General features: G+C 45.7%; 2 protein-coding genes across 3 annotated transcripts in view; both read right to left on the reverse strand.

Annotated features, from left to right (window-relative positions):
- Positions 1–559, reverse strand: part of RPAP1 (RNA polymerase II associated protein 1) — a 38740-nt gene extending 38181 nt beyond the window's left edge. The window contains exon 1 of one of the 2 annotated variants that reach the window (XM_054634730.2): positions 467–559. The gene's annotated coding sequence lies outside the window, so the exon portion shown is untranslated. Of the gene's footprint in view, positions 1–104; positions 447–466 lie in introns of those variants that run through there. The other variant, XM_054634729.2, reaches the window with a different exon arrangement.
- Positions 560–2234: 1675 nt separating this feature from the next.
- On the reverse strand, positions 2235–17865 carry LOC129121919 (uncharacterized). Its single transcript, XM_054635434.2, has 2 exons — positions 10229–17865; positions 2235–5092 (listed from the first exon to the last, which is right to left on the reverse strand). The coding sequence occupies exons 1-2, from the start codon at positions 10589–10591 to the stop codon at positions 5084–5086; spliced, it is 372 nt and encodes a 123-aa protein (XP_054491409.2). The 5' UTR covers positions 10592–17865; the 3' UTR covers positions 2235–5083.
- Between the last annotated feature and the right edge of the window lie 1831 nt (positions 17866–19696).

Here is a 19696-nt window from a genome sequence, read left to right on the forward strand (position 1 = left end):
AGGAAGCAGAACAGCGCAAAATAAAATTAAAAACAACAGCTGCTACACACTGAAGAATTGATGCGTGCCAGCGTTCCCACCGCGTTCAGCCCTGATGGACTTACACAAACTACTCTGAATCAAGTCTCAACCAGCCAACGGAGACTCGGCCTGGCAAGGCCTCTCTGATGGGGGCATGGAGGGAAGGAGAGAGGGAGGGAGGCACACAGCGGCACAGATCCCGCAGCACCTCCCTGCACGGCGATCACGGCCACTGGATCGGCGGCCGCGCGGAGCCCGTAGCCGCGCTTCTCTTTACACCAGGGTGAAGACAAAGTGCTGGGCCCCTGCCGTCTACACCGAGCGAGGCCGGGCCGGGCCGAGCCTGCCTCGCCGCCGCCGCGGGATTCCCGCGGGCAGGAGAGGCCCCGCGGCCGCCACAGCCCGGCCGCCACAGCCCAGCCGCCACAGCCCGGCCGTCACTCACCTGCGCGGCGCCGCCGCTCCCGCCCGCGCTTCCGCCCGAGCGGCGGCGCTTCCGCCTGGCTGCCGTCACTTCCGCCCGGCCCGGCCCCGTCCCCCGGATCCTGGCGGGGCCCCAGAGCCGCGGCTGTGGGTTCACCCTGCGCTTGTGCGGCCCGGGGCAGCTCCGCCGGTGCTACCCTGCGTCCCAACATCGGCACCTGCATCCCACAGCGAGTGTGTGCACACAGAAACGCATTCATGTCCACGCAGGAGCTGTGCCAGAGAGCGTGGCCGGGCCCGAGACCGGGGGGGGTGTTTTGGGAGAGCAGATGCATAAAGATCTGTGAACATGGCTGTGATTCATTCTTCATGACTTATTGTTTGTAATATGTGCCAAGCTTTATTAGAAACTATGAGAGAGCTGTCAGAACTTTCAGGAGCTTTGATTTTAATGTTGGTTATTGATTTTAGTGCTTGGTCAACTTTAAGCTCTTTTTAAAGAACGAGTCATTTTTGGAAGGCACCACAGTTGATCATCTGGTCCAACCTCCCTGCTCAAGTAGGGGTCATCCTAGAGCACAGGGCACAAGATTGCATCCAGGTTCTTGAATATCTCCAGAACCTCTCCGGACAACCTGCTGGTTGTCGGTCACAGGTACAATAAAGAAGTTCTCCTTTATGTGCAGGTGGAACTTCCTGTGCATCCGTTTCTGCCCCTCTGCCCCTTCTTTATTTGTCCTATTTCTTGGTACCATCAAGAAGGGCTCTGCTTCATCCTCTGACACCCTCCCTTGAGATACCAATAGGCACTGGTGAGATTAATAATTACCTGGGAAAAAAAAATCTCTGAGCATGAGAACAGGCACAGATTCTTACTCGGCTTGGACTGGACCAGGTGGGCTCACTGTTTGGGAAGGACTCACCACAAAGCGCCCTGATGCTGTAAAAAAAGTAAGCACTTTTTCACTGTTTGGGGCGGGGGGGGGGGTGTGTTAAACCTTTAGAAAGCTGCAATACTACTTAAAAATTACAGCCAGAAACACATTTTATCCTTTATGACCACTGAAATCTCTAGATTTCTGTTCACCTTCAGGCCATGCATCAGAGCACCAGAGGTTTACAGAAGGCTGGGGCAGGTGCAGTGGTGCCAGAAGATTTCTCTCTGCCCCTTTGAGGCTTTCCTGGGGCTGAACTTGGGAATGCTTTCCCATGCACCCCATGGGCACAGTTCAGTTCTCCCAGCTGGACAGTAAGGCAGGGAGGCCGTGGCACTGCTTGCCTTGGAATGTGTAGGGGTGAAGCACTGGGGTTGCTTAGACTGTCTGACAGCTGCTTCTGGTTCTGGCTCAAGACAGCCATGAGCATTTTCCCTCCCTGACTCCTCTCACACTGGCTGCACAGCTTCTGTGGCCACACACACAGTGTCTCTTAGCGTGCGGGTGAAATGAGGAAACAATTTTTTTGCCAGAAAGACATACCAATAGAATGTATTTGATTTTAATTACTGCAAGACAGGAATGCTTCCCATCAGAGCTGCCAGAGTTGTATGTATCTTTCCTTCATTCCATCAATTATTTACCTCCAGTTTTAATAATACAGTTAAGGGCACTATATATAGCTTCTGCTCTATCAATAAATCATGCGTGTGTGTCTTCATATTTATCTTATGAAATTATAAGTACCAACATGCTTGCATGGATTTGCTAAGGAATTCTAGCAATGGAATTCCCAGCAGTGCATGTCTTGGAGTCTTTGGTGGTGAACTCAAATATTCTTCACTCAATGAGAGCTATTTTATGAGACTTTTTATGAGATTTTTGTTTTTTTATTTTATGAGCTCACCAGTCTTTTCACAAATCCCAACAATCTCCTTCATCCCCTTCTTATAGCTCTGTGCTGATTTAAAACCCAGTGGGAATATTAAACCTACTTGAGCTGCTCCCTTTCCCCTGCCCCTTTCCAGCAGTGGAGGAAACACTAGGAGAGATTATAAATTGGAATCACAGTTTACTGAAAAATTGCAATAAGCACAACAATATTAATAAAAGAGTGTACAAAAGAGAGACAATAAAAGAGTGTACAAAAGACAGACAAAAGGATATTCACTACTGAACAAACAAAAATACTTCCCAAAGACCACATCCAGTGTGGTTTCCAAGAAAAAGGCAACATGATGGCTGGCCCTGTGCTGGGCAGCATGGAGTATATGCAAAAACAAAAGCAGAATGTTGGAAAGGCCTGCAATTTAACTTTTCCCACTCAGACTGAAAACAATGGAAGAACAGGGACAAGGCAAAACCTTCAGACCTGGCAGGGCTCTGAAGCAGGTCAGAGGACCCTCCTTCTCGGCCTGACTTTGTGGGAGCGGGACTGGAGAGCTTGGTGGTTCCAGCAGCTGCAGCCTGGGCTCCACATGGCTCAGCTGGGCTCTGCCATGCTGCTGCTTTCTCTCCTTTCTTTTTCTTGGAGCAGCTCCCCAGCTCTTGGGCTTACCAGCGCTGTCTTTGAGCACCAAACCAGAAAAGCCACATCCCCAAGCATAGCAAAAGATGGCCACCCTTCCACTTCCAGCCCCTGACTTCCTCCTGCTCCAACCACATTCTTGCCATGACATGAATGGTATGGAATTATACAGTGCTAGAAATTCTATCCCTTTCCTCTATAACCATAATGAACTCATCACAGTTCAACATGAGTTCCTGACCTATCATCAAACCCAAGAATCCACACAGTATTATAAGGTCAATGCACACAAGCCACCTTCCCCATCCCATAAATCCAAGGCACTTTAGTACATGTGATCCACAATCCAGGCTCAGTCCATCAAACTAGTCCTTGGGTTGCATTGCTTGAAACAGTTCTCCTGTTTGCTCAGCAATCTCCTTCATCTTCTGACGTGCCTCTTCTATGGTGGTGCTGGTGTTATGAACAGTGACACAACATTCTCCATCCGTTAGGTTTAGCATCCCACACACTCCATTCTCTTTCAACAACAACATATCTATGGCTAATCGGTTCTGCAGGGCCATTTCCGATGCCTGCGGGGCCTGCATGTTCGGTTCCCTGAGTGAGCGTCCGGACCAGTTGCTTAACACATGGACTTGCCTAGTTAAGTTCTCCAAGACATACTTATGCCTCTGGATAACTCCACTGGACACAAAAAATGATTCTAAGTCTAAAGCAACATTTTGTCCCCAGGTGTAATAGTCGGGGACTTGAATCCCCTGAATCCAGCCTTTTGCATCTGTTGGATTGTGGATTTCTCTCCGCACTTTGTTGTTATGATAAAGTGTATAATTGAACGTTTTAGATGGACACATGGTAGGAAACCCAACAGTACACTGCAGCCCAGCCATATCATACATGTTCAAGTGGGAATACATTTTCCCATCTGAACATGCCCATACCGTTCCCCGTGGAGCTGGATATTTGGCTTGTGAACACTGATACAGGTCACCTTGGGGAACTTCCTGTGCTTCACTACTTGAATTCCAGACCCTCCTCTGGTCAGGGCCGTGTGTAGTGGGAATGCCACAGGATAGCGCTGTCTCTGAATTTTCATAAGACCCATTGCATCGGGTGTCTTGGTTTAGATAGCCGTAGTTGGGATAACCCCAACAGGTACACATGTCCCGGATAAAAGTTCTCAGCTCCGAGATGTACCAGGTTTCTATAGGCTCACCTGCTCCTGTGGTACAATCTAATATACGGGAACAATTCAGAAAGGACGTCTCTGATTTACTTTGGGTAAGGCTTCTACGGTTCCTCACTTTCCAACAGATGCTCTCTCCATTAGGTAGTGTGGTCTGATGATCCTTACAGTCTGATTTCTCCACTTCCCATTCTACTATTTTCCCTGTGGGGACCCTGGAAGCCCATTGTAGTGTAGATACAGGATCAAAGATTTGTTTCAGAGACCAGGCCCACTCATAATTTGTTCGGTTAACTTGCTGTGCAATTCCTGGGTTATCAGGGATTTGTATACACCATCCTGCATCCCAATGTAAATTGTACTCATGTTCAAAAAACCCACCCTCAGCAGGAGAATCCCACCACGGTACCACCGTGCAAGGGATAGAAGTGACATTTTGCAATGTCTCAGAAGGGTTGGTGTCTAATAACCGATAGCATGTTTGATTCCATAAATCGCTCCAGGTAGAGTCCCGTGGGAGCTGGTAAAAGGCGTTCTTGTATTCTACCCATGTCCCATTTGCATCCCACTGTTGTCCTTCTTTCTGGTCTAGGAACTGGGACTCCACCATCCCCCAAGTAACATTTCCTCCTGTTTTTTTAAGATTATCCAGTTCTCTTGTTAATATTTCTGAAAAATTTAACCAAATCATCATAAATCTAAACCCCTCTGATGCAGAGTTAGGGAGGTTAATACATATTCCTTGATTTGTATGATTCCAAATATGCATAAATCCTTGTATCAACTCCCAAGCTAAATTTGGTTCAGTACTCTGATTTTCAGTCACTTGAGACAAAATCATACATCCATAACATAAGAGCAAAAACTTTTCCCACACCATTTTTTTTGCTAGTGAAAAGGCAAAATAGGCTTAGCAAAATCAAATTAAAAAATACACAAAATGATCCGTCCACTCAAGAGTTGAAAGCATAGGTCCAGCAGTGGATTTCAGATAATCTGTAAAACATATACATGCATAAAAACAAAACACGATTAAAAGGAGGGAACAATCCACCATCTGGCAGGTAAGTTAAGTGGCTTTTTTAAGGTCAGGGGTACCAATCTCACTCTTGGTAATTCTGCCAAAACCAGCTGTCCTAACTAATGGAGAGGATTTGCAGGGTCTTTAGTTTCTTTTGTTCCAGGGAGCATGGGTGGGGATGAAGACAAAAGGCTGTGAGTTATAGGCACCCATTAACTCCCCAGAAGCTACTGACTCTATCTACCCCATTTGACACCCTCTTGCCCATTCAGGTTCATGATGTTTCAGGTTCCTCTTCAAGAATCCACGGGTGCATTCGACAGCCTCATTTGCCTAGGGGTAGTATGGGGTGTGAAAGGTCCACGGGATTCCTTCATCTTGTGCCCACTCTTGAACCACCCTGGTGTGGGAGGATAGATTGTAGGAGAATAGAGACAGCGCTAAAGCAATCTCACCCTTGAGCAGTTGCAGCTGTACTTATTACCAAAGAGTAGGAACAGCCCTGCCCTTAATAGGCCACAGCTGTGTCCAATAAGGATGGGTGTTATAAAAGAGTGGGTTAGGTAATTAAGAAGAGAGCTGGAGTTTTTTGGTTATGCTGTGAGGAGGAAGGGGCAGGTGGTTGTGCAAGGGCTAGGAAAGAGTCAGCCGGCTGTGCAGAAGAAAAGAAAAAAGGAGTCAGTGTTGTGAGGAGCTGCCCCTGGAAACTCACAGAGAGAAGGTATGAAAGTTTTACAGTAAGACAATAAACTGGTGCCAAGCACCGATGCCAACAATTGGTGACCTCTACGGGGATGAGTCCTGACACCCCAGCAGTAAAGTGACTACTGTTGGATTGGAGGGACTGGGGCCATGGCAAATAATTAAACCATAGCTTCAGTCCCTTTATGGTGCTGTGCCCTGCTGCTCTTGCTACTGCCTCAGCTTGAGTGAGCTCAGACAATACTTCCACTCTGACTTCAGAAAAAGCCCTATATAGTCCACCTGCCAGGTCTCCCAGAGGACTTTTCCGTGTCCTTAGTGAAGGGATGCTTCCTGCAATGGGTGTTTTTCTCTAGTCCTGTACAACACTGGCCACAGACTGAGATGACAGCATTGCACAGTTCCCAAGTGACAGGCCACCCTGTGTTACCCGCTCCCTTAAAAATCCTTAAATCCTGAATGGTCTCCCTTGGCATGTAACCACTCTAGCAGATGTTTCCATTTTTCTTTTCCCTTTACTGCCGTATCTGCTGCACAGGTCACTGAACCTACCTGATTATTCAACAGGTGAGCCCAATTATCCCTCTTCTGACGGGCAGGATTTCATCCCACCGAGAAACACTTTTGCTTAACAAATTTAGGATGTCTTCCCATTTCTCTCACTGCCATACTGGCAACTCAAAAGATCCCCCACTCTTTTGTTCATAAAATGGGAGCCAATTGGTGCATCCCTTAAAAACAGCACTGGGGTTTGTATAGATAAATGCTGGTTCTTTAGTGTCAGCCTCTAACAATCACCCTGCTAATGATCTACCTACCTACCCTGCTAATAATCACACAGCTACTGATTCTCCCATCTCAGCACTTTCTTCTCCCCTTGTCACAATTCTGTCCCCTGAATCAACATGCAGAACACTGCTCAGTATTTTTCTCTCTTTTGGAGGATGCCTCAGTGAACTACACGCGTCTCAGGTGGGGCTCAACTTGAGGGGTAGGTTTTATATAAGAAGGGAGGCTCCTGGTCCAGCAGACTACCAGGCAATTCCTGCATTTGGATCACTCTGGGTGCTCCCTCCTCTATCTGAGGCATATGGCAGTGATGATGTAATTGTTCATACCACCTTCTTACTGCTTCTCCCTGCACAACCCCCACACCAGGTGGGGTTCTGGCCAGTACAGGTTTCAAGACCTTGAAAGGTCCCACTAGAATAATTGGTTTCTGCCATATTACTTCTTCAGCTCCCTGTAGAGCTAGAGTAGCCACAGAGGCACTTCTACCAAACTGAATAAAGTTTTTTTCATCTTTAGAGCTGTGCAAATAAAACCTGACAGGGCAAGTTGGAACCTCAGGTCTCCATTGCCACACAAGCATCGATAATCCATGAATTGCAAAGCCCCATTTGATATGAAGTGGACCTGTTGGATGCATTGGTCCTAAAACTTCATATAACCCAGCCTCAAATATTAATAATTTTTAGACTTCTGTATGGACAGGGATCCAGTCACAGGTGGTCCTCTCGGGTGTTAAATCATGTTAAGGATGGGCTATGATGGAGAAAGCCAGAATGTGTTTTCTCCAAATTACCAGCAGGGCAAGGGCATGTTGTAGCTCCTTCTTCTATCCAGGAATTTCAATTTGCTCAAGGGAAGTCAAGGTTTTGGGGTGAACATACACTGTTCCTCCCTTCCACCATACTCCCAGAAGCTTTACTTCAGAAGATGGAGTTTGCTCCTCTTCTGCTCAAATTTGAAAACCTAAATTTTCAGGGTGACTAATTATCTCTGTTTGGGTTTGTCCTACTATTGTGGGATTGGGGCTGCCTACCAATATATTGTGAATGTACTGATCTGCTTTAACTCCCTCCATGGGCATCACTACAGAGCACGCTATCTTCTCCAGATCCCAGCATTAACATCCCTGGCAGGATGCAAGAGACTGTCCACACAGAGCTGGACAATGCACTCCCTGACACTGTTTGCTCTCCTTCTCACTCAGATCTCCCAAGTGAAAAATGTCTTTCTTCCTCATGTGGACCTCCTGTTCTCATTCTCTTTCACTGGCCCCTTACTGGCAGAAGCTGTGCTATTTCCAAGCATCTCCATTCACTGCCCAGGCCAATTTGGGGTTGAAAAACAACGGTGAGATTTATACAGACTTTTTCACACCATGCATATGACAACTCGACAAGAAGGCAACTACTCCACCTCCCATCTACCAGGCAGGAAAATATTGGTGACTCTCGCTCCCCACATCTGATTCTCAGAGCCTGGGACCAGCAATCCACTTCTCACGGGCAGCAAGTAAACTGTTAATACATTTCACGCTAATTTCAGCCACTGATCAGCACTAATGCTGCAGATTTGGCACCCTCCCACCCTCAGTATGTTAAATAGTGTGTGCATATTTGATTTCTTCCACTTTTAAAAACCAAGCAGGATTCAGGCATGATTTATTGAAAAGTTGGAAAGGAAAAGTGGACTTGGATTTTTAAAATTACCATTATCTGCCATAGGGATAGGCAGAACACATGAGAAAATGCAAAGCATGGAAACAAATCCCTGCCCCAATCTCAGACAAAAACAGAGTTCAACCATTGTGCAGGCACAGCCACTGCCCTGAAGCCATAGTTTCCCTTATACTATTACTATAATTGATTGTAAAATATGTAGGGAGAAACCTTGTGGGAAAGATGCTCAGAAACAAGAGTTACTGCCTGTAACTCTTAGGTAGAATTTATGACCTACCCTTGGAATATTTATACTGTTTTCAGGGATCTCATTCTTGACCAAGGCTGGTTAAGTGAGATGCTCTTGGTTCTGAGAGAAAAAAGGGGGCCAAGATGTTTTACATTTGTTTACTGGTTTTATGCAAGGTATTGGTGTAAAGCCATCCACCAAAGGCCACTACAGGGTAGGAAGGAGCACCCTGCTATGGTACCTTGCTACTGTCAGGGAAGGGACTAACCCAAAAACACCTGGGATCTCACTGTGGCTCTCACTGATGCTGAGAATGCAGAACCACTCCCTTTCAGCCCACTCCACTTGCAACTGCACAGCAAAAACTGAAACCTCCACAGACAGCTCCTTCTTTTTTTTGTGTACTCCTAGCATAAGCACACACCTACTTGCTGTTTATTTTTGGAGCTTGCTGCCACAACAGGGCTCCCACAGCCAGACTTCACTTGCTTGGACCCTCTTTGATATCCATAAGGAGCAGAACATGCATCCCAAGCCAAGTGTTCCCTGCCCTGTCATCACAGCCTTCAAAGCCCAAAAGAGGAGGATGCCTGCTTTAACAGGCATAAAACACACAGTTGGAAGTAAACACTGCTCCTAAGCTTTCTGCAAGAAGCCTCCTCCACACAGAGCTCTACATAAACTTGTCCAAGTCTCTCCCTACCAAAACTTAATCAAAAAATACAGAACCCCTTCAAACTGCCTTTGTTTCTTGCAAAAACTGTCAGCACAAGAAGACAACCAAGCAGCCTTTGTTAATCAGGTGGGATGGTCTTCCAGGAACCTCCTCAAAGGCTTTCCTTCAACACACGTGGGACCTGCAGACAGAATGAATGCAGGGAATACTCTTGGCTTTCTTCTTAGGGCACCTTTTCCCATGTCCCACGGAAGCCAATGCAGCACATCAACAACACTCCCTTGGCCATCAGGAGTCCTCATTCCTACCCACCAGAGCTCAGAGAAAGCACACAGGACTAACAAACTAACAAACTCCTGAGGATCAGCACTAACCCCAGCATCCTGCAGCCTGGTTACCTCCAGCCTTGCAACTGGCTACTTAAAAGCTCACCATACACCATCTGTTTGCCCAGAGGGACCTCCAGCCAGTCAGCACAAGCAACACACTGAGATATTGTCCTAGGAACACAGGTAAGGGATCAGAAATGCTGTCCAAGGACTAGGAGCACTTCTACACTGCACAATATATCAACTGTTATGTGGCCACACTATCATCTGCTGTTGTACACCCTGTCTATATTAAAAGTCTCACAAAACATTTCTGTCATGGTCTGGCCCCTGCCGTGGAGAGTCTGAAAAACCCACCAGCTCTGCAGGACGTTCTACAGGCGTGGCTGGGAGGAGAGATCTCAGACTAAAAGAAAACACCAGAGCACAGAAGGCAGTAAAGCCACAGATTGCTTAGAGGGCCGAGATCCAGTTCTGAATCCAGCAACTTTAGTCCAAGTGTGAGGCCGGTCAGGAAGGTCAGCTATGACAGTGAGGGATCCTAAGCACCAGTGCCGCACCATTGCGTCACGGCGAACGGATTTACTTTACAGAGAAACGGAGCTGTACAATGCTCTCCCAAATGCTTTCCAGCGGCAGCATTTAAGCTTTGAGGCAAACGCTGCCACGCTGGGCCGCTGCTCTCGGCAGCTCGGGCCGCCACTCACCTGCGCCGGCACTGCGCCGCTCCCCGGCCCCGCCGCCCTCCGCGGGCGGCGCTTCCGCCCGGCCGCCGTCACTTCCGCCCGCGCGGCCGGGCTCCAGCTGCTCGCGGGGAGTTCAACTGAGTTAACCGAGCGCTCCTCTCGGCCTTTGACGCCTTCATCACGGCCCCGCTTCCCGGCACTCTGGTCACGGCTGCCCGCTGCTTCCGGCCGGCCCCCGCTCCTGGAGGGACGTCCCGCCGCCGAGCCGCGGCCGTAGATTCGCCCTGCGCTTGTGCGGCCCGGGGCAGCTCCGCCGGCGTTCTCCTGGGTCCAAACCGGCACCTGCACCCCACAGCGAGTGTGTGCACACAGAAACGCATTCATGTCCACGCAGAGCTGTGCCTGTCATTACCGGATGGCGTGGCCGGGCCCGAGACCGGGGGTGTTTTGGGAGAGCAGATGCATAAAGATCTGTGAACATGGCTGTAATTCATTATTCATGCCCCCCAGTGCTTCATTTCTTATGGGAGTGAGTCCTTCCCAAAACAGTGAGCCCACCTGGTCCAGCCCAAGCTCCAGTGAGGATCTGTGCCTGTTCTCGTGCTCAGAGAATACACTTCCCAGGTGAAAAGGCTGAAAGTTGACCAAGCACTAAAATCAATAACCAGCATTAAAATCAAAGCTCCTGCAAGTTCCAACAGCTCTCTCATAGTTTCTAATAAAGCTTGGCATGTATTACAAATAATCAGTCATGGTTTTTATCCCTTCACAAATCTGTGATACTAAAGCAAAATTACAATCAGGAGCAAGTTTTATCCAATATGGTCACTGAAAGCACTTATATCTATGGAAACAAAGGTAATCCTTCATTCTGTCAGCAGACAGCCAGCCTTAACTATATTGTCAGGGAAACTGGACTGTGATTAACTCATTAAAAATTGGAATGAAAATTACATTTTTTTTTAATGCTAGGCCTCAAACATCTCCCTCAGCTTCATGTTTTCTGATGAGCAACCATGTTCCTGACATGGTAAAGTCGACAACTGCACTATTTTAGGTCATTGAGCTCTCCTTGAAGTAGGAATCAACTTGAAGATGTCCCTTTAGGAGCACTACATAACCAAGAGTGACTGTGATTCTAACCGTATGATCAGACATATGATTCTGGCAGAGATGTTTAAGTGGTTAGTGCTGTTACATCTGGTGTGCTTATAGATGCTTCTAGCAGGAGGAATAAATAGATCTGTTCTTAATTACATTTTGGAGATTTGCAGAAGGGAGCCTCAAGAGTGGTTGGAGTGCTTCTCTAGTGCTGCCCTGCCAGACTGCAGTTCATCAGCTGGGGGAGCTCTGCTTTGTGCTCCCTGAAGCAAAAGAAAGCATATTAAAGTCAAACCTAGCTCAGGAATAGCAGTGCCTGCTGAGAAATGGAGTGTCAAATGCTCTGTTTCACTGAAAATAACTGCTACCCCACCACCACCATCTGCCACTTAATATTGTTGTTCCCAATTTGTGCTGATTTGGGATGCAAGAAACACTTTGAAATAATTGTGCAGGTTTCTTGCACTTACACTTCAAGAGCAGCAGCTTCTCATCCTTTTTCTGTGGAACCACCCACCCTCCTGATGGCTCCAGGACTCTGTTGCTACCACAGGTCTGGCTGATCGAAGTGAGGAGTCTAAGGTGTCCTTTGGCTCCTAGCTGCCGTTTGTAATCATTGCTTCTGGGGCAGTGAAGGTCAGGTGGGGCTGCTCCAAAATCTATTGAAATCAACAGATTGTGCCTCTGATTGAAGCAAAATGAGAAACCAAGGGTTTAGGTTTTGCATTACTCATCTTCAGGCCATACATCAGAGCACCAGAGGTTTACAGAAGGCTGGGGCAGGTGCAGTGGTGCCAGCAGATTTCTCTCTGCCCCTTTGAGGCTTTCCTGGGGCTGAACTTGGGAATGCTTTCCCATGCACCCCATGGGCACAGTTCAGTTCTCCCAGCTGGACAGTAAGGCAGGGAGGCCGTGGCACTGCTTGCCTTGGAATGTGTTTGGGTGAAGCATTGGGGCTGCTTAGACTGACAGCTGCTTCTGGTTCTGGCTCAAGACAGCCATGAGCATTTTCCCTCCCTGACTCCTCTCACACTGGCTGCACAGCTTCTGTGGCCACACACACAGTGTCTCTTAGCGTGCAGGTGAAATGAGGAAACAATTTTTTTTGCCAGAAAGACATACCAATAGAATGTATTTGATTTTAATTACTGCAAGACAGGAATGCTTCCCATCAGAGCTGCCAGAGTTGTATGTATCTTTCCTTCATTCCATCAATTATTTACCTCCAGTTTTAATAATACAGTTAAGGGCACTATATATAGCTTCTGCTCTATCAATAAATCATGCGTGTGTGTCTTCATATTTATCTTATGAAATTATAAGTACCAACATGCTTGCATGGATTTGCTAAGGAATTCTAGCAATGGAATTCCCAGCAGTGCATGTCTTGGAGTCATTGGTGGTGAACTCAAATATTCCTCACTCAATGAGAGCTATTTTATAAGATTTTAAAAGACTGTCAGTCTTCTCACAAGCCCTGAAAATCTCTCTCATCCCTTCTTGTACCTTGCCACAAGGCAGTTTCACGTGACTTTCTAAAACATGGTTTCGGTCTTCTCGAGCAGAGAGAGGCAGGAGTGCCTACAGCTGAATGCTTTCTCATTGGATGGTAACAGGGAAGGGATCAGAACTACAAAAACAATATGGCAGTGCCCTTGGTGGGATTAGAAAGGTAAATCTGCAAATGTAGCAGTATTACCTATGTTGCAGAGATGACAAATATTAAGATGAGCTTTTTAAGAGAAGGTGACCATGGAAGCAGATAATTCTTCTGCTGAGAAGACAGAAACTGAAGTTGAGAACAGAGCAGCTGGAGAGCAGTGTGGTGGGCAGCGCGCAGGTCTGCTGGTGAATGGAAAACAAGTTATCATAAGGGATCAGTCCAAGATATAAATCCTACTTTTGTTAGCTTTTTTTAAAGCTGGTTTACTCTTGGGGTGGAACCTGGCATTCCATGACAGCAACACCCCACTGAGTAAAGGGTATCCCTGGGACTAGGTGAAACAGGGCTATTTTAAATCAAATCTCTGCTTTTTCACCAATAAAAACCACACATGCACACTCAATGTGATTTAACCATGTGAGTGGAAAGGATTGTGTATTTTAAAAACCCAAAACTGCAGAGTATTTACTCATCCCTAGTAATGCATCTGCCAAGCATTATGTTGTCTTTTGACAGTTAGCATGGGATTTCCTCTTTATTGTTTTTTTCATCAGTTGTTTCTATAGAAATGCCATTTTTATCAGACTAGATGAAAATAACACACCTCTTCACCAAATACAGATATTTCTTGCTCAGTCTATATATTGTATCCCTATCATACTGGGTTTTCCTCTCCTCACTACAACATCCAAATGAAAACCAGTTAAAAGTGAGTCACTGTACAGCTGGGACTCCAGAGAACAGACTCCTCTGGAAATTGGAATGGGCAGTCAAGCAAATGTATTTCTCAAGTCAGGTTGTTCAGACACTGCTTCTGAAGTGTGTTGCAGGTGAAAATCCGTATTTCCACAGATGGGGAATGTGTTGTCATTGACAGTCACTGCTTCACAGAAGGCTTCTATGAAAATGGTCTTGAGCTGACCCTGCCTGACAATGCCCTCTGACCCTGCTATCAATGAGGAAAACATTTCTGAAATCCCGCTTCTCTGGGCTGAGGACAGTGTCTCCCTTGGCTGCTGCTGTGGGATCTATCTGACAAAATCTGAGTGACGTAGTCAATGCATTCAAATCCACTGTCATAGACTTTAAAGGAAGCCTGTCAAAGTGCCTAAGCCTGAGATTTCAAGCAGTTTGAGACAGTTTAAAGCACTGGATATGCTCACATTATTATCTTCATGGCAAATCTCCTGAAGGACTTCCTGTTTTATTTGCATTAGAATTTGTTTCTTTCTTCTTTTCCAGTCATTTACTGTTGTATCATGGGGAAACCTTATGCCTTTGCACCTGAACAGGATGAGAGTGATGTGTACATGCTTTATCCAAAATCCATCTGTACTAGTCAGTACTGAAAGGAGTGCCAGGGGAAGCTCATCTCTCCCAAGCTTCAACTCTCATACCTTGGGAGCAGAAAGCATGGCCTGTGCAATGCTCTTGCTTTAGGGAGATACTTTTATGAGGGCAGATAACAATAGGACAAGGTGAAATGGCTTTAAACTGACAGGAGATATGCTTAGATTAGATATTAGGAAAAAATTATTCACTATGAGAGTGGTGAGGCACCGGAACAGGTTGCCCAGAGAAGCTGTGGATGCCCCATCCCTGCAAGTGTTCAAGGCCAGGATGGATGAGGCTTTGAGCAACCTGCTCTTGTGGAAGGTGTCCCTGCCCATGGCAGGGTGGGTGGAACTAGGTGATCTTTAAAGGCCCTTCCAGTCCAAAGCCTACAATGATTCTGTGAATATTCAATGTAGATGCCTGCACAGCAGCGGTTCCTACTGCCAGTGGACCCAAGCCTGAAGTACTCAACTCTAAATAGCTGTGCTAGTGCAGCTAGAACTGCCAAGAGTTTTTAACAGTGATGATCACGATGTCCTGATGATTTAAGTGATCTGGCAGAACTAACTGCAGTCACACAGAGCTGGGTTTTCACCTTCATCTTTGGAAATGTAAAGGGCTGTGATGGGTAACTGTGCCTTGTCTTCTTAAGTACTTTTCCATGAGTCTTTATTAGGCCAGAGCAGGTTTCCCATTTCCTTGGGAGTGATGTGAAAAGCTGTGGGTTCCCTGAGGAGCATGCCAGTGGTGTGCATTTCTGCTTCTCATGTGGCAACACACTGCTTCACCCAGCTTTCTGGTAGGGAGAGAAAAGCAGCCTAATGAGAAACAAAAGGACAGGTCAGCAAAATGGAAGAGATACCTATTAGAGAGGTATTCTAAGGAAGCTACCAGAACTGTATTGTTATCACATGAAATATCTAATGCCTAGAGGTGGCTCCAATACATAGCACTGCATCACTTTAAAATTCTCTTGCCACCATATAAATAGAAGAAATTACTTTGCCAGTCTTCTGCAGAATAGGAGCTTGCACCCTGTATTTCCAGAGGCTCAGTGCTTGTGAGGTTTGGTATATGCATGGCAGCAGGACAGGACCATTCTCTCACTGGTGGTATTTGGTGATGGAAGTGAAGTGAGCAGAAAGCTTCACCTGTACATGCTTTTCTATCAGGCTGATATGTAGGCATCTTTCTAGAGTACTCTCTTATTTTTTGCCTGACAACAAGTTCCTCTTCAGTGTTGTGGGTTGTTTGTTCTTTTTAATATATTTTTAGAGGTATTTATAGCTACTGTGATCTCTCATGACAGTTGCCTAAATCAGGAGCAAAGAAGATTGATGGTGACCAAAGTAAAGCTCACTGGCAGAGAACACCTGTTAGTGGCAAGTAGTACCATACCATTAGCAATACTGATATTTAAAAGCCCTTTTCTTCTGCAGCACAGTTACAGGAGAAATGGCAGAGATAACTGCAGTGCTTGCTCAGTGTCACTGTGTGGGAGCACTGATTGCTCAGGTGCACATGTTGCACCTTTCCATTACAGTTTGTCACTGAGAGCCATGCTTTTTAAAAGTCTGTTTGGCACTGGACAGCAGCCCTGAGTGCTGGCAGACTGCCTTCTAGAGACATACAGCAGCAGCAACTGCCCAGCTTTCTTCCCATGGGAAAATGTTGGTAACTTTCCAAATTATCGACTTGGCTCTGGAATGACACTGACCAGATGGCTGTTTTGCATCAGAAGTCATGAGCTGTGGAGTTTAATGGATGGATTTGGGCTTCTGAGTTCAACTTGGGAAAGAAGTTGACCAAGCCCCATGACGGTTAGGTATTTCCTGATAAGAATGAAACATATTTCCTCATCTTCCAGCCACACATGCAATATTTTGGTGCTTGGCGCTGTTGGTGATTTGCCTAGCCTAGGATTACTCCTCTGGTCAGACACTGTGCCTGAGAAACTCTCTTTCTTTAGAAAAGATAACAAAATATTGAAACAGATGGTATTCCCTTTGATTTACAAAGCCCTGCAGAGCCATGGAGGAAAGATCTGGGGGCTCAAATTTCTCATGACTGTCCATAGCACCCCATTAATATTAAGATATTTTTACAGTATTTGTAAAAATAGTTTTGTCCTCATTTTCTTCTAAACATTTTGTGGACAGAACCTAGCTAGCATCAGGCTGGTTACCGAGTCCCACTGAAAAGCAGGGTGCATCAACTTAGGCTTGGAAAGACATGAGCAGCAAGCACCAGCCTCAGAGGATGCTGCTGGACTATCATAGACATGACCTTTTGCTGCTGCCTGTCTGCACACCTGGAACAGGATTTGTCAATACCTGCAGGAAACAACACCCTTGCGCACACAGAAGGGCAGAGGCACATCTAGATCCCTCAGGCTGCCCATGGCCCTTCCTGTCCTATCCGGGGTTGGGACTATCTGTTCCACCAGTGGAGGCTGATGAAGCAGAACAAAAGAGTTGTTGGATTCTGCTTCAATACAACAGAGGAATAGCCTTTGCTTACTCCTAAATGCTGCTTGGGAACAATGCAAGACAATGCTGTGAGGGAAGATGATGCTCTTGGTGACAGTGATAGGGAAGGAACTAGGAAAGATTTCTCAGGACTCAAAGGTTGAAAAATCTGGGAAAAAGCTTGGGAGAGTAGTGATTATTCAGGTATTGGAAATAGCACCTCAGAGGGAGTAAAATAAGGGAAAGAGAGAAATAGGAGACAGGTGCCAAATTTGAAAGACACAAACCAGAGAAAAATAGATGAGAGGAGAGAACATTTCATTCTGAAAAGAAAGAGCGAATGTCAGTGCAAATTCTGGCATATCTGTGCAATGTGGCAGTTCCATAACTAAATCTAAAGACTGAGCATAGGCATCACTGCCACCAGAAAAGAAATGGCAGGAGACAGGGCATAGACATCTGAGAGAACAGGAGGGAAGCAAAAAGCCTAAAGTGTAGAGATGGTTTGTTCAAACTCAGGCCGCTCGGAACACCAAGCCTGCTGTTTGCAGCAGTGGTGCCTCTGTGCCAGGGAGGTACCAATACCACATGGCTTATTTCATGCTGGTAATTGGAAAGGCATCACATGACAACGGGCTGGTGGCTCATCCCACTGTGATCCTCGGAGCTGTGGTCATCACAGTCATTGTCAGAATGCCCCTCGATGTACAGCATCCTTTGTCAGAACCAAGAGATCAGAGCATGCAAAGACTTTACAGCCTAAGAGCCAGTATCGCCTTTGTCCTCTTTTCCTTCAAGAAGGCAGCAAACTACAAGCACTGGAGGATGTAATCCAAGTGCTAATAAATTATTGATGTCTCCCTTCAGCTTTTTACTTACTAAAAGGATATCAAAGCTCATTTTGTGAATGGTCCAGACAGATTCTCTTTTGCTATATCCACAATTTGATTCACAAATATTTCACTAAGCGTTAATATTGAAACAACATAGTGTTCTCTCTTTACAGGTTTAGCAAAATATAATAGGCATGTTTTGGATTACACACTCATAAATAGATGCAGTGATATGACACTTGAAACTGCAATAGATGTTTGATTTTGTAATCTTAAAAAGGCAGAGCTTATTATTAACTAGGAATACACCATTTTTTAATATTGAAAGCTTGTTGAGATCACAGTATTTAGTCCTTGCAGATAATATGCATAGTTCTTTGGCAGGACATACAAGTCATAGGATGGTAAGACTTACTTTATATTTAGCAATAGCTCCTCTCTTCCAATATGCCTATCTGCATAAATGAACTAACAAACCATCTGTATTGGAAATAGCCTTTACATTACTGTCAACTTTGGGGCAGTATGTAGCACTTCCTTAACAGCATATATTAATTTATGCTTGTTTTGGAGCAGCAGAGAAGTAATTTGAAACCCTCATACTGCAATTTTCTGGGTAGGAGTCTCCCTAAAACAGAAGGCTTGCTTTACTCTTTCAATAAAGTATTCTGCAAGCTTTGATGGCCAGAAATGTTCAGGATCTTCATAGCTGTCTCATCTTAAAGAAAGACACCAGGCTTCCAGGTATATCTTCAAAATGGTACCAGATCTTTGCAAATTTAGCCCAAATGCCATCTCTCACTAAACAGCAGAGCAAAATTGTGCCTGCTGAGTCAGTGCAATGGCCCAGCTGAGCTCAGAGAAAGGATTATAAACATTTTTACAGTGGCATGCTCTGAATGACAGGGTGCTGATCTTAAACTGACACAAACTGCAGTTCCTGATTGCACCAGTTTCTTCTTGCTCTGAATAGAGGCAGCAAAGCTACACATGCATGTTGTCTCTGTTCCTTGCTGGCTGTTTAGAAAGATTGAGTGCCCAGGCACAAAGCCCAGAAGAGAGAGCTGATTTTTGCAATATTATATACCTATTTTGCAAGCCAGACCACAAACTGCTTATCACGTTCTTGATGCTATATATATAAATATTCATAATTAATCTGCGTTAAAATAGAGTATAAAGCTTCTAAAGAAGAAAAATAGCCCCTTCAGGCATCTCATTGTAGTGACACTGATCCCCTCCATTTCTGAAATTAAAAAATGAGCTTCTTTGCATAGATTTTGCAGTATTCTCTTGAGTTCAAGCTTCCTTTTTTGCCCTGATCCTTCAGTTTATGAGAGTGACCTTGATAGCAGAGATTGATACCTTGAATCTGGAGCTACAGAGGTGGAAACAAAGACACCTGGTGAGAGATGACATTTCCAAAGCTTAAATCTCAGGGATAGTAACCTTCATTTTCCCTTCTCCTGATCTCTTTCATCTCTAGGCTTTTTTCCCATGTTTTGGCTTCAGGTACCAGCAGAATTCTGATGGTATGGCAGGTGGAAAGATGTATATGCATGTGCCTTCCAGATTGAAAGCCTGAATTCAACTGGGGGCTACATATCCTCAGAGACAACTTCACCTCTTAAAGGTGGAAGGGCCAATTAGCCAGTCCTTGGGACTGCTGGCAGCTGTAGCCAAACAGCAGTCAGGATTGGTTTAGATGATAAATCACAGTTTATTCAACATCAAAAACAGAGTGACTGTGGAATTGAAAATAAATTCATGGAGCTGTTCAGGCATCACTGAAGTCCAGTGGGTATTAGATGTATTTAATAAATAAAAGCAACCATTTGGACTGGGATGGCAGACTAATCTGAAAGGCTGAGCTCTGCCAGGTCTTTGTTTTCTTTCCTTGCCTGACTCAGCTTTTGAATATGATGCTCTTACTCCTGGGCTGCATGGCTTGCCAAGCTGACATCTTTTTGGTGCACAGCCTCACCCTACTGCCTGTACAAATGGGGGCCCCATCTTCTGAAAATTGTCAGCCTTTTTCCTTACTGAATGGAGATGCTTCTTCATGCTGCCCTGTGATACACTGAAGCCT

The sequence above is a fragment of the Agelaius phoeniceus genome, chromosome 6 (assembly GCF_051311805.1).
Source record: "Agelaius phoeniceus isolate bAgePho1 chromosome 6, bAgePho1.hap1, whole genome shotgun sequence".
Classification (NCBI taxonomy): Eukaryota; Metazoa; Chordata; class Aves; order Passeriformes; family Icteridae; genus Agelaius; species Agelaius phoeniceus.